The sequence below is a fragment of the Apus apus genome, chromosome 7, assembly GCF_020740795.1.
Source record: "Apus apus isolate bApuApu2 chromosome 7, bApuApu2.pri.cur, whole genome shotgun sequence".
Taxonomy (NCBI): domain Eukaryota; kingdom Metazoa; phylum Chordata; class Aves; order Apodiformes; family Apodidae; genus Apus; species Apus apus.
The window spans coordinates 25079170-25093129 of NC_067288.1; the positions used below are offsets into that span (position 1 = coordinate 25079170).

The window sequence follows — 13960 nt, forward strand, 5'->3', positions numbered from 1 at the left end:
TTTGTCTTCCCTGAGGACTGAAGACAGCCTTTACCCAGCAACTACAAAAAGCTTTAGTTAGGATTAGCCCAAAGTTTCCATGCTTGTCTCAGTGAAGTTAAAAACCCCAAGACTGCCTGAATCACAGTCATTTTGCTCTTACAGTATTTTATACATTAACAATAACAAAACTGCTCTTTACAGAGAACTCTCTCATCCTAAAGTGTCAGAAGAGACACACAAAACCAAACCACCAGGACCAGAGGACAGTCCACATCATTTTCAAGGCACTTAAACAGAATTTTTTCACAGCAGAATCCTCTTTAAATCAGCCTTAATGAAAGGCGAAATCAACCTCACATTTTGGTGGATTTTATGGGCCTGCAAACCAGAAGGTGCCAAGATTTCTATAGTTCAGACAAATTTGACTTCTGAAACATAAGAAATGGCAGAAATTCGAGTAAAGCATATAGGATGATATTAGTATATAGATTAGTATCTATGACATACTGGGGAAAAGTGAACACAGCTTCTACAGAACAAACTCGTGTCATAAAACTGCATGGATGTCTCTGAAGAACTCATTCAGTTGAAGAACACAAGACTAACTCAAGCTGACACAGTTTATTTCCAAAATCTTAACTCCACCATCAAGCTCCTGAAGTGCTGACTTCCAGAAACTAGGATGAGATAAATCCATTCCGTTTCTTTTGGCTCTTTCCTAAGGGCCAGCCACCACTGCAGATGAGACATTAGGCCAGCTGGATCATTGATCTGAGCTGATATGGCACCTTTGATATTTGCTCACACAAACAACCTGACCTTTAAGAAAACAATAATAATAGAGGTGACTCAGTTTCAGAGTTCTTGTCTTTACAAATTGTTTCCTGCAATAGGTAAATTATGAAACCTACATAAAATAACTTGAGGGCTAACGTCTTCTGTTCCAGTTTCAAAACATATCTTCAGAAATTCAACTTTACTGAATTATCCTTTTAGAGCATAACTATTGCCACAGAACAAAGACCTGCTCAACCAGCTAGACATAGAGGACCAGCAGATGACTGTTTTGATAGACCAAACAACATGTAATGCATGCATCAGGGCTTTGGTTTCCTCTCTGAGCAGTTTGTTTTTACAATTACATATTATCTAGTCAGCTCTAAAAAACTGGCCTAATTAGTAGGTACCAATCGAGCCAGTAAGCATGTCATTTCCTCTCATTCAAATAATGAGGAATGAGTAAAATGTTAAGAACTTCCACAGGCTTTTTATCCTAGTTCTTACAGTAATTAAAGACAGGACTCACCTAATGGCTGCCACACAGATGCACAAACTCATCCCATGACTGGAAAACATGAAATCCTGTCAAAGATATGTCATGTAGTTCCTTTAATGAGCTATTAACTCTTTCTTCTAGTAAGAACACCTGAGGAACCTGAAGATATACAAGTCCATGGGACCTGATGAGATACATCCCAGAGTCCTGAAGGAATTGGCTGATGTACTTGCCAAACCACTGTCCATGATACTTGAAAAGTCATGGCAGCCAGCTGAAGACCCTGGTGACTGGAAGAAAGGACATGTTACACCCATATTTTAAAAGGGTAGAAAGAAGGAGCCTGGGAATTACCAACCTATCAGCCTCACCTCTGTGCCTGGGAAGATCATCAAACAGATCCTCCTAGAAGACATGTTAAGGCACACAGAAGATAAGAAGGTGATCCAGGACAGCCAGCATGGCTTTACCAGGGGTAAATCCTGCCTGACCAACCTAGTGGCTTTCTACAACGAAGTGACTACATCAGTCGACCAGGAAAAAGCAGTGGATGTCATCTATCTGGACTTCTGCAAGGCCTTTGACACAGTCCCCCACAACATCCTTCTCGCTAAATTGGAGAGATATGGGTTTGATGGGTGGACTGTTCAGTGGATAAGGAACTGGCTAGATGGTTGCATCCAGAGGGTGGTGGTCAATGGCTCCATGTCCAGATGGAAAACAGGGACAAGTGGTGTCCCTCAGGGGTCAGGGCTGGGCCTAGTGTTGTTTAGTATCTTCATTAACAATATTGACAGTGGCATTGGGAGCACTCTAAGCAAGTTTGCTGATGACAACAAGTTGAGTGGTGCAGTCAATATGCCAGAGGGACAGGATGCCATCCAGAAGGACCTGGACAAGCTGGATAAGTGGGCCCAGGTGAACCTCATGAGGTTCAACAAAGCCAAGTGCAGGGTCCTGCACCTAGGCCAAGGTAACCCAAGTTATGAATACAGGCTGGAGGAGGTCACACTTGAGAGCATCCTGTGTAAAAGGACCTGGGGGTACTAGTGGATCAAAAGCTGCACATGAGCCACCAATGTGCACCTGCAGCCCAGAAGGCCAACTCCATTCCGGGCTGTATCAAAAGAAGTGTGGCCAGCAGATCAAGAGAGGTGATTCTGCCCCTCTACTCTGCCATGGTGAGACATCACCTGGAGTGCTGTGTCCAGCTCTGGTGCCCCCAGCACAAGAAAGATGTGGACCCATTGGAACATGTCCAGAGAAGGGCCATGAAAATGATTCAAGGCCTGGAGCACCTCTTATGAGGACAGGCTGAGGGAGTTGGGGTTGTTCAGCCTGGAAAAGAGAAGGCTCCAGGGAGACCTCATAGTGGCGTTCCAGTACCTGAAGGGGCCTACAGGAAAGCTGCAGAGGGTCTTCTTACAGGGGCTTGCAGTGAGAGGACGAGGGGTAATGGTTTTAAGCTGAAAGAAGAGAGATTTAGGTTATAGATCAGGCACAAATTCTTCGGTGTAAGGGTGGTGAGACACTGGAACAGGCTGCCCAGAGGTGTTGTGGGGACTCCATCCCTGGAGGTTGGATGGGGCTCTGAGCAGCCTGTTCCAGTGGGAGGTGTCCCTGCCCATGCAGGGGAGTTGGAGCTCAATGATCTTTAAGGTCCCTTCCAACTCCAAAAATTCTGTAATTCTGTAGTGAAACACAGGAAAACTAGGCTTGCAATGGTGATTGAAGCATAAGAACTGCCCAAATACAGGAGGAAATTCTACCCTTTCAGACTTCCCAGCCCTAATGCAAGCTCCAAATTCTCAAGATGGGAGATGCTCAGGCCCCCTTAAGACATGTAGCAAGTCACTCAAATCCTCATCCTCTCCCACACCTCCTTTCACACAAAAATCTGAACTTGGTAGGTGTGTTTACTGTAAATGATCCTTGCTTAACAAAAAATATTAACCAGATTTCAGTGTGCCAAATAACTTTCACGTTACCTTTCAATGGAAGCACATTTCCTAGCTTCTGGGAGTACATATAATTGATAATTTCAATATTAGGATTAGTATTAGTTGTTGTGACATTTGATAAAGAATCCTACAGCTACCACCTCTCAATTTGAGTGACCTACTAACCCAAATACCTATACGAATGAGGCTTTTTCCTGGGGAGTTTTTCCTATATGACACAATTACTATGATGTGAAGAGTCTTTTCCAGGTAATTGAACTAAAAGAACACTGTAAACATCTTTCTAAAGAAGGATTGGTGCTCCTGTGGTAAATTATTTAGGTTCTTACAGCAGGGCAGTAATACACACGCATCATAGTGTCCTCCTTCTTCTCTATAAATTTCAGATAGTATTTCTAATTAACTATTTGTCCCTATATAGGAGAAATTAGCCAGGTTTTCCAGGAACATCTATGAGTGGAAACACCCAAGTTATCAAGTGGCTAAATGGACATGACTCTTATTCCAGTTTCTTATTTGTGACACTGGAATCTATTTCACCTTCAGTTTAAAGGCCAGAAAGGTGACTAGTAAATGAAATTAGCTTTGTTCTGATGAACATGAGCTTCGGGATTACAGCTCAGTCTGAAAGTATCTAAAGAAATTAAACTGTTGATTCTTCAGGAAACACACAAAGAACAAATGAATAGAAGCAACAGTCTCAGTACCAGACAACTACAATTAAAAATCACCAAACTAAAACACATTAAGTATGCATTCATCTTGTCTCTTGACCCTAAGGCCATTCACAGCAAACAAAACCAATTGTGTTGCAAACCAAGAGGTCCAATGACCAGTTCCAATGCTGTAACTGACTGTGTAATGCACAAAGTTATAACGTGATAAAAAGCAACAAGGATTAAAAGGAATTCTAATAAAAATTAAAATTAAGATACCTCATAGGTATGAAATTCAACACCCTAAAGTCCTCATTTTCACATTGAAAAACAGCTTGTTTAATATTTCAAAATTTAGGTAAGGATATAGCAACCTATATCCACCAAAAAAAGTCAGGTGAAGCAGAGCTGAGCATCTGGGCACCCAACTATTAGAAAACTGGCAGAACATACTTTCACCTCAAGATACCCAGTATGAGGGTACAAAGACACAAACCCGTCTATCCCAAACTCCAATTTCTAATCTATAGAGTACTGGATTTCCTTCCAACTACTATGGAGAGAGCTACACAGCTCAATCCAGCTGGTGTGATCTAGGAGCACCCATTGTATTTTTCCACAGAGAGGCCACACAGAAAAATGGTTTGGTATGAGCAAGACCGAGGTTTTATGCTTTTTAAGCTCAGACAGATCTAAACACATATAAAACCCAATATTTAGGTGCCTAGAGAGACTTTCCAATGAAAATGTAGGCCTGAGTGAAGTTAAAAAATAAGGACACTTTCTAAATATTTAAACTTTGATTTGCAGTCTCTTCAGCACCTATCTTTCCTTGAGGATCTTGTTCCAAAGTGAATTGCCAAACACTTCACAGAGCACCTGCAAAGAGATCAAGAACAATCCTTTCTGCTCCAATACCTTAATGACAAAACACCACCTTTTCTTTCAGAAATTAACATTAGGACATCAACTTTGCTTTTTGTTCAAAAGGCCTCAGTCGATGGTTTATCCTTACAGAAAATGGTTAAACACTCTTTTTAACCCCCAGCATAAGTCACAGTTCAGGGAAAGAACTGACGGTACTGACTCAAAGCTATTCCTAAATCTGCCTGCCTTTTTCACCATCAAACTTTCATCCTGGCAGTAACTTAAAAGTGACAGAAAACTGGAGCCAGCATGTCAACACATAAAGAAGAAAGCAGAGCTCCCTTAACACCCCCACAAAAATGAATACATGTGTCAATCCTACACATAGACTGTTAGACAGTGAAAACAGTGTGTGTGACAGAGATAACCCTGTACAGGGCTGAAACAGATGTTCTTCACGTCCACCAGCAACAAAAAAATAATAATATTTAAGAATATATCTTGTCAGTTATTTCACAGCACTGTGTTAACTTCCAAGTGAAAAAGATTCTCCAGTTTCTTTCATTTTAGCCATTCCAGAAGGAAATTAGTATTGTGAATTATGACTAAATCTTTAAAAATATATATTAAAAAATAATAAAATAATAATAATAAGCTGATGTATCAATGTCATAGTCAATTATATAACTTAAAACAATCAATCTGGCATGCTTTCTCACCTTTCTGTAGCTGATGAAAATAAGGTTCTTCCTTCCCAATTCCCCCCTTGCTGCTCCCACAAATCTCTGTTGTTATGAAAAAGACTGATACAAAGGTGAAGCATAAAAAAGATCTTTTAACGTCTATGTGTGTGTGCATCATACCAAAGCAACCTCTTACCCAGGTCAGGAAAAAAAGAACTGCAAAAAGAAAAAACCTCACCTAACTTTGTTTCACCACAAATGCCAATGGAAGACAGAAGAAAGAAAAGTATTCTTTAGTTTTGCCATTCCAGTCTGAAGTCTTCTCACCCAGACCAAACCTTGAGCTACTTATTTATTTGGTCAATGAAAAATGTGAATTCTATGAAAAATTTCCTCCTGAAGCTCCATGTGCCAGGTAATCTTGTAATAGATGGACAACCAGGAGTTCGCAACTCCCACAACACTCCAACCCTTAGACCCACTCTACATTTAGAATTGTTGATGTGAGGACAACTACAAAAGTGGTTCCATAGGTGAGCATAACTTGTAATGACAAAAATATATTCTTGCTAATTTTAGTCCTCATCCCAAGCAAAGCTGTAAAAACAAAAGTGCTAGCATACAAAAATGTCAACATCTGACACTTCTGCCAATATTGAATGATTATTTTTCATTCCTAAACAATTTAACTGTGCCAGTTAAACTAAGTTCAGTGCAACTCAAGTTTATAATTGAAAAAGGGAAAAAAAAAAAGGCACTTTTCTTTATAATGAAAAGTGGACCAGACATCAAACCACAAACAGAACATGAATATATTTGTATCATGTGAATACCTGGGTATGCCACTGGCCATGGAAGAACAGTTTGCAGTTAAACACAACACACAGGAGAACAGAGATGCTCCACAAAATCCAGCAGAAACTACATGCCCTTATTTTCCCCAGTACGTGAGGTCTATTCTTCTACCACTTCACATGCAGTTACCTTTCTAAATAATTCATGCTACAAACACAAGTCGTTGGCTTTTTCCTGGGGAGTTTTTCCTATATGCCAATGACACTTTGTGGAGAAATTCTGAATTGCATTTAGTACAACAGCTAAAACTTGCTGGTGTGCTGAAGGCAGCTACTTCAGCTACTTCCACGGAAAACAATCAGACCGTGGATGTACAAAGCTAAGCTTCTGCATAATCTCTCCTAAGAAAAGTTAGGTTGCTTATACAGCCCACATGCATGAACACATACTCTGTACTCCCTGGGTAGCATACTGTACCTCATTCAGAAAGAAAAGGGAAAGAAAATAATTATAAACCACAGAGAACAGGCTAAAATTGTTTTGAGACATTAAGAAAAAACACTTGATCACTTACTGTGTTTTGCTCCATAGTTAAAACATTTTCTAAAATTATTCAATGTTTGTATGTATACATATGGATATAGCCAAAATATTTTTTAAAGTGTTTCTCTTTTGTACCTCAGGGTGCAGAAGTAACTTGCTACATTAGAGCTAAAAGGTGAAACCAAATGCAATACAAGGTCCTGCTCTAATTTACATCGATGGCAGAATTCCCCATGGCTTTGAAAGATACAAAGTAAGTCCATGAAAGCTTCACAAAAGCATCAAGCATCAGTATAATTATGACTTCATTGAAAAATTTTTATGGGGAGGGAAAACCCTTTCGAGTTTTAAAAGTTCAAAGACCACTGGTCTATCCCTCTTAAAAGTAACTTGGGAAAGGCAAGCGTGAAACAGTGATGGAAGTTTCCCTCCCAGTTTAATTCAGCAAAGATTGGCTGAACAAAACTAGAAAGAATTGCTTTTAAAGTTTCCAGTGTGCACAACATTCTTCAACGAGGTACCTCACACAAAAATAGAAGATGGCAGCAGAACTCTGAGAAACATATTTATTAATTCAAAGGTACAGAAAATATAGAAGGAAAAACCATGCAGATTTGCTTTGCACATGTTTTATTTTCCATTTTTAATTCTTAGTGAATGAGTCGTAAATTCCACCAAGTATTCAAAGTATCCAAAATCCTTTAACTTTTTGTAACAGCCTAAAGATATGAGGCCTAATAACGATTGACATTGTCCCTTACTAATCTGAAGCTTTAACAGCCTGACAACTGATGGTTCAGAGTTTCAGAATGAGGTAGAAGCTTGAGATCGTTAAAAAAAGAAAGAGATAATGAAACAGGAAAAACAAAGCTGCCTGTTGAAATGCAAGACGAAAAAAAATGTGGTGTATTTTTAAATAAGCACTGTTACATGAAAAGTATTTCCTAGATTCAGACACATTATGTCATCCTTGATGTACAGCTGGTTTCTGTGACTCCACAGATCATCTGCAAGTTTGCAATAATACTTACTTGTCTTCAAGGTACCAAACACTGCAGTTCTTCTTATACCTTTATTAATTGGTTTCAAAACACAAGCAGAAAAATACCGGAGAAATGCAAAATAGCATTGACACTAAAAACTTGGAGAGCAGATATAGATTAAAAACCCCATTAAAAAAACAAACAGCTTTGTTCACCAGACACTAACTTAATCATTGGCTGAGATTCCTGAATTTAAACCTGCTAATAATGTGAGACACCATAAGAGTCTCTCTCCCACTTGTATGAGGGCAGAACTGGGGTCCCAGTTTCCTGCTACACAGTGCACTGTTACTGGAAGAACTGCATTATGAAACTCCAGCCTAAAAGTTGAGACTTCACTCCATACAGACAAAAGTATCTCCAAGCACAAGCAAAGAAAGGTTCAGTATAGAACATTTGTTAAACAGTTTAATAAACACAGCTGTAAGATGCTCAGGGACAGACAGGGAAAAACACTTCCCTGTTATCAACTGGGAACTCCAGATGTTACATCAGCGAGATATCAGATACCTCTTGAGTACTGTGAGAAATTACATAATACACACTACAGTCACCCTACATGCAATTCCAAAGAAACACTCTTGTTAAACATACACAGAGTTAACTACTTTTCAAAAATTGTCTCACAGCTTGCAACTGGGAAAGTCTTTTAAGAAGCTGTAGGCAGACAGCAGTTTTACAGCTCAATCCAAGAATACCCAGGAGCCTATCCACATAAAAACCACTGCAGAGACAAAGATTTTGAAAAAACAAGGCTGAAAAGCAAATATTAAAAATATGTATTCAAACAGAGCCTGACACCCTTCTAAGCTCTGAGCTCTCCTCACCACTTCATTCAAATGCAGGTGTATAGCTACTTGTTTGCTTACTTGTTCTTAGAAAAAACAATATAAAAAGAAGCAACATACTGCACAGATTAACCAGGCTCCTGAACACATGCTGCTAATCACTTTTATCCAGAGAAAGACATCATTCTGAGAATGCAATTTAAGAATTTAAAGTTACATTATAACCCTTTTGTTGGGAGGAGGGAAGGTAACAAACTTCTAAGGGTATATTCTTCCTTTCTACACAAACACGCTGTTGTTTGGAATGGGGTGGGAAGAGTTTTACCACTCTTACAACAGTCATAGGCTGAAGCAACCATGAAGTTAGCGATGATGTTATAATGGAAACACCTTTGTTCAGCGTTAATCTGTAGCACCAGCAAGTGATTCATTACAAACACGGTGACAAATCATGAGGAGTGACGAGGTTTGCATCCTCCCTGGCCTCTTCCAAGTAAGCTGGCACAGAGCTGTCCCGGGGCCTGCGTGGTTGCAGAGTTGGAGCAAACAAAGTGGATGAAAAAGCTGCCTTTTTTGTTTTTGTAATTAGAACTGAAAATCTCTTAAGTTAAAGAAGACATTTTGCTCACGCACCTTAAGAGAAGAGCACACGCTCCCCATGTCTGACAAAGAAAAAACCCAAACAGAACAAACAAAAAGGAAAGCAAGGGCGGAGGGTCTGGAGGGTGGGCTTCACACCCACCCCCCGGAGCCCCCCACAAAGCACAAGCAGCACAGCAAGGAGGAGAAAGAGGAAAGCAGCGGGAGGCCACAGCTGTGTGGCGGCAGCTTGGAATTTACCTGGAAATCAGCCAGTATCATTTCTCGGTCCATGTTGGACGCCATCGCGGCCAGCCGCGTCCCGGCTCCGCTCCGGCCCGCGCACCTGGAGCTGCTGCCGGCGAGGACGGGGCAGGGCGGGAGCTCAGGAGCTCATCGAGGCGCCGGGTTCCGCTCGGGCTCCGCCGGCCTCCTTCAGCTGGCGGCTCCGCGGCGGCCGGGGCGGGGGGCGGGGGGGCCCGAGGGGCGCGGGGCCGGGCCGGGCCGGGCGCGGGGCCGGAGCTGCCTCAGCCGCTGGCCCGGGAGGCGCAGGCAGCGCCGCCCCCTCCTGCCGCGGCGCCTGTCGCACACTTTGCCTGTCATGGAGGTCGCAAAGAGGCGCTTTGCGGCCGGCACGTGACCAGCCTCCTGTCAAGCGCCGGCACAGCCCGGGGGGGGCGGGGGGGGGGGGCGGGTCGCGGCCGCTCGGCCCCATCGCCCGCCCCGGCCCGGGAGCGGCCCCGGCCCCGGCCCCGCCGGCGGGCACGGCACGGCAGGGCACGGCAGGGCGGGGGGCTCGCCAGGAGCCCCCGCCGGTGCCCGCACCCGGTCATGGCGCCACGGGTGGCCGGTCCGGGCGAGCGGCTGGAGGAGCCCGCGGCCCGCGCGTAGGCCTCTCCTGCCGGGACCCAGCGCCTCGGGCTCCGGGAGGCGAGGGCTGCGGCCCCGGCTCGGCCTCGCAGCGGGCGGGTGGCACTGCCCCGGGGGTGCCCCCCTCCCCGTGCCCGGCCGGTTTAACGCCGCTGGCTGCGGCCTAACGGGGCGGCGGAGCCCGGGCCGCGGCCAGCCCGGGCCAGGCCTGCCGTCTGGGCGGGAAGGAAGAAGGGCAGCTGCAGCCGGGGGGCGGCTGAGACCCTCGCCCGGCAGCGGAGCATCCGCCGTGACAGGAGGGCGGGCGGGAGCGCGGTGGCAGCAGCTGGACAAACGCGGTGGCACAGCCCTCTCTGCTCTGACAGCCGGTGACTTTGTGCTCTTTGCGTGACCCCGGCCTCCCCGGCCGGGGGGGGAGGCTCCGTCAAACGGCGACTTTTCCCACCTTCGTACTTCTCTCAAAAGGAGGAGAAGCATCTTGCTTAGGTTTCTGAGCCAACAGACCTTGATCCACCCAGCAGCCCTCACTCCAGCTGAACCTCCAGCCCTGTAAGATGCAGTCGCATTATATACCACAGTTAAATCTGGAGGAGGAAGGGGTAAGTAATGCAAATTGAGCTGTAATTAACGCTTTTTAGGTCTGCCTCCTACAACCTGATGCCGTTCACCTACCCCCTTAGCAGTGACGTTAAACACAAACCCGCACTCGGCCACCAATTAGCTAATTAGTCCAACATGATTGTGCTGAGATCTTTGCAGGGGCGTCGCGGCTCCCTAAGGCCACAGATACATCAAGCACGTCTCCTGCTAGCGAAAAAGCTAATAAAGCTACACGGTTGCATCTTTGAATAAAAGTTACTTTGCCGTTTTTAGGAAACGCAGTCCTTTATTGTTTTTCTTTCCCGTCCGTGAGGGTAACAGAGGAGTTCCTGGGAGCCCGGAGCCTCCCGCTCCCTGCCGCGGCAGCCGGGCTGGCACCGGGGGGGCTGCGGGGGTGGGCACAGCGCGACCGCCCTTCGGAGGGGACAGGGGACAAATGCAGCGGGCGGGCGGGCGGGGGGGCTAAGAAAGAGTTAACTTGCACCTTTAGGAAAGTCCCTGTTCCCAGGAAAAAAGACTCCGGAGAATTGCTTCGAGCCTGTTGGCGGAGGCTGCCGCGGAGCGCGGGCGTCTGGCGGCGGGGTCGTTCGGGGTCTCTAGGCGAGTTGAGGTCACCCTGGAACTCCACTGAAGACTCAAAGCCAGGGAGTCAGAGAAGCTGGATTTTATATTTTACCGGTTTTTCGCTCTAGTTTGTGTTGGCAGGGTTTCCCAGGAGGTTTTTATTGCCCGCTGACGTTAGCTGAACAATTCGAGCTCCCCACCACCGACCGAAGGGATGATGAAGTAATTACCTTCACACCTGCCTTTTTTGTTTCTTTTTGTTGTTGTTTGTTTTTTTTTTTTTTACAGTGTTACAGTTCTGTGCTGGGTACGAGGTATGGTGCAATGCCAGGGACAGCCTGTGCTAAATTACAAACAAATCCACCCACACATTACTAGAGAGTAAGTATAATAAAGGCTGAAAAGCGAGTTTTAGCAATTGGATCGAAGCCAATTAATTCCTGGCACGAATTGAAGCTATAGGTATGTTGTCAAGACGGCGTTCACGTCTATTACAGTCATATTTTGAATAATGATATCTATATTAGATCAAAGCAGGAAGGATTTGATCCAGAACGTGGAGAAAAGGTGAGCGGTTGCACGTGCCCCACACAGCAGGAAGTTCACGTCCAAGTCACAGCGAAAGTTCCTGCTCTCCTGACAACCCCTCACTTGTTTTTTTTTCCTCCAAAGAGCGTCACCCAAATTAGGGGGCTGAGGTGACACTCTTTTTATTTCACTCCTTGCAATGCCCGGTGATAATATCTCCCTTCAGAAGGTGATTCGGCTGCTGATTTCTCAGATGATTGGGGCAACTTTTTTCTGGTTTAGGAGGAGTATCTTTATCATCCTTGAGAGGAAACGATCGGGATTGACAGTGCTGATTTCTGCAAAGATTTTTGGCAGTCAAGAGGGGTCAATGGCATTTTCTGGCCGGGCAGCTTGACTTGCAGGAGGCCTGCAGCACCCCAGCTACACTTTACTTAATTATTTTGTTACATGCTGGGATTAACAGAGGATGGGGGGTTTTATCCTGAACTGTAAAACAAAACAAAACAAAACAATAGTGGGGGGCTGTTGTAAGACTTGCAGATCTAGTTCTGCAGTAAATAAGCAACAGGTAACAGCACCAAAGCCTGTGGATTTTTGGCACTGGTCTGTCACAAAATAAGTAATTTATAAGCTGTCTGCCTGAATGTTCGAAGTTTTGCATATAAACTCTTTCCTTACTCAGAAAAGCAAGCACAGCTGAATACGTGGATGTTATTTATATACACACACTTCTAGAGTTAACTTTGAGGTTAACTTCGCATTTTTGTTTACAAAAGTGTTAGCACTGTCACTTCGGGCTGAGAATGATCATAACGCGGGCCTTAAAAATGCGCCTTTTCCCCCCTCCCCGGTGGGAGGTGGAGCGGGGCTCAGCTGGCGAAGCCGCTTTCCCTGCTCCCTGTGCAGGCGGTTCGTTCCCTTTGCATTTTCACAACCGAGGGGGGGGGGCGAGGGATCGGCACAGGAAAACGTAATAGCGAAGCAAGAAGTTCCAAGGAGCGGCAGAGTCCCTGACTCCCTCAGCTGCCCGGGTTGCGGGTCCCCCCCTGCGATGCCGGCTCAGCCCCCGCTGGGGCTGGTTGCCCCTCAGGGCGCGGTGCCCCTGCCCGCTGCCAGCGGCGGGTTTCTCCGCAGGGCAGTGCTGGAGAAGCCGGTGCTGCTGCCGGCCAGGTTCCCTCTCTAACGCACCTCCCCGAGCTGCCTCACGCGTGTTTACATTCAAATTCACCTTCGCGTAGCGTCCACGCAGAAACCAGCCGAGCGGATTGCCTCTGCGACCGGTAGGCTACGTGTGCCTCCCGGGGAGCCGTCACGTTGCACCTTACCTCTGGCAGGGCTCGCCTCGGCAGAGTTCAGCCCGCAAACTTAGAGCAATCCGGCCGTCAGAGCAGCTTAGAGACATGAATGGCAGCTGGGCAGAAGGGCAGTGAAGTCCCCGCACTGCACCGTCCTCCCTTCTTCGCCCTTTGAAGGAGCAGCGAAGCCCTCACGTCCCCTCGGTGGCAGGGTGCCTTTCCCCCTCAAAATGGCACTTTCGAATCAGCCAAGGGCAGCAGAAAGGCGGGAACCGGGGGCTGCTGCCATGGCCCCGTCGCCTTCCACCGTTCAGACAACTTGACATTGACCCTTCATCCTTGACCTTGTCCTCAGCCAGAGGAGCCCGCCTCGCTGCCGGGCTGGACCCCGAAGCCGCAGCCCCGCGGGGTGCCGGAGGGAGGGCGGCGGGGCCAGGAGAGGGATCGGGTCCGGGATCGGGTCCGGGATCGGGTCCGCTGCCCCGGCGGGCAGGTGGAGCCCGCCCCAGCACCGTGCACGGCGGCTGCCCGGGAGCAGCACCGGGCTGAGCTGCGGCGGGAGGCGGCCCCCGGGACCCCCCCCCCGAACCCCCGGTCCTCCCGCAGGGGCGCGGCGGCTCCCGATGCTAAAACCTCCTTTTCCTTTCATTTCTTTCCCCTCCCCCTATCCCCCCCCTCCCAGCTCCCCTAGGCCTCAGCAGCGCTCCTCCTGAAAGCACCCGGGCTGTTACGGCTGTGGCGGGGCAGAGCCGTGCCCGGGCTGCTCGGCAAGGGGGACGGGACCGGAGCCGGGACCGGAGCCGGGACCGGGCCCTGCAGAGCAGATCCGGGGCCGGCCGAGGGGCGGGTGCCTTCGCTGCAGGCCTTCCTGCCCGGCCGCCGCTCGAACTCCGCCGCGCCTCCTTAAATCTCTGCCGTTAAAATGTG

General features: G+C 46.8%; 1 protein-coding gene and 2 long non-coding RNA genes across 5 annotated transcripts in view; 1 reads left to right on the forward strand and 2 right to left on the reverse strand.

Moving 5' to 3' along the window:
• FAF1 (Fas associated factor 1) overlaps positions 1-9746 on the reverse strand; it is a 164238-nt gene extending 154492 nt beyond the window's left edge. For both annotated transcript variants that reach the window (XM_051625410.1, XM_051625409.1), the window contains exon 1: positions 9435-9746. In XM_051625410.1, the coding sequence (XP_051481370.1) occupies positions 9435-9479 (45 nt within the window). In that variant the 5' untranslated portion in view covers positions 9480-9746. The remainder of the gene's footprint in view (positions 1-9434) is intronic.
• Positions 9747-9836: 90 nt separating this feature from the next.
• LOC127387273 (uncharacterized) lies at positions 9837-10920 on the forward strand. The gene is made up of 2 exons (XR_007890079.1): positions 9837-10592; positions 10682-10920. It is a non-coding gene; the product is annotated as an uncharacterized LOC127387273 (long non-coding RNA).
• Positions 10910-13664, reverse strand: LOC127387274 (uncharacterized). 2 transcript variants are annotated; one of them, XR_007890080.1, is made up of 2 exons: positions 13064-13664; positions 10910-12224 (listed from the first exon to the last, which is right to left on the reverse strand). It is a non-coding gene; the product is annotated as an uncharacterized LOC127387274 (long non-coding RNA). The 2 variants fall into 2 exon arrangements; XR_007890081.1 differs by having other exon boundaries at positions 12967-13664.
• Between the last annotated feature and the right edge of the window lie 296 nt (positions 13665-13960).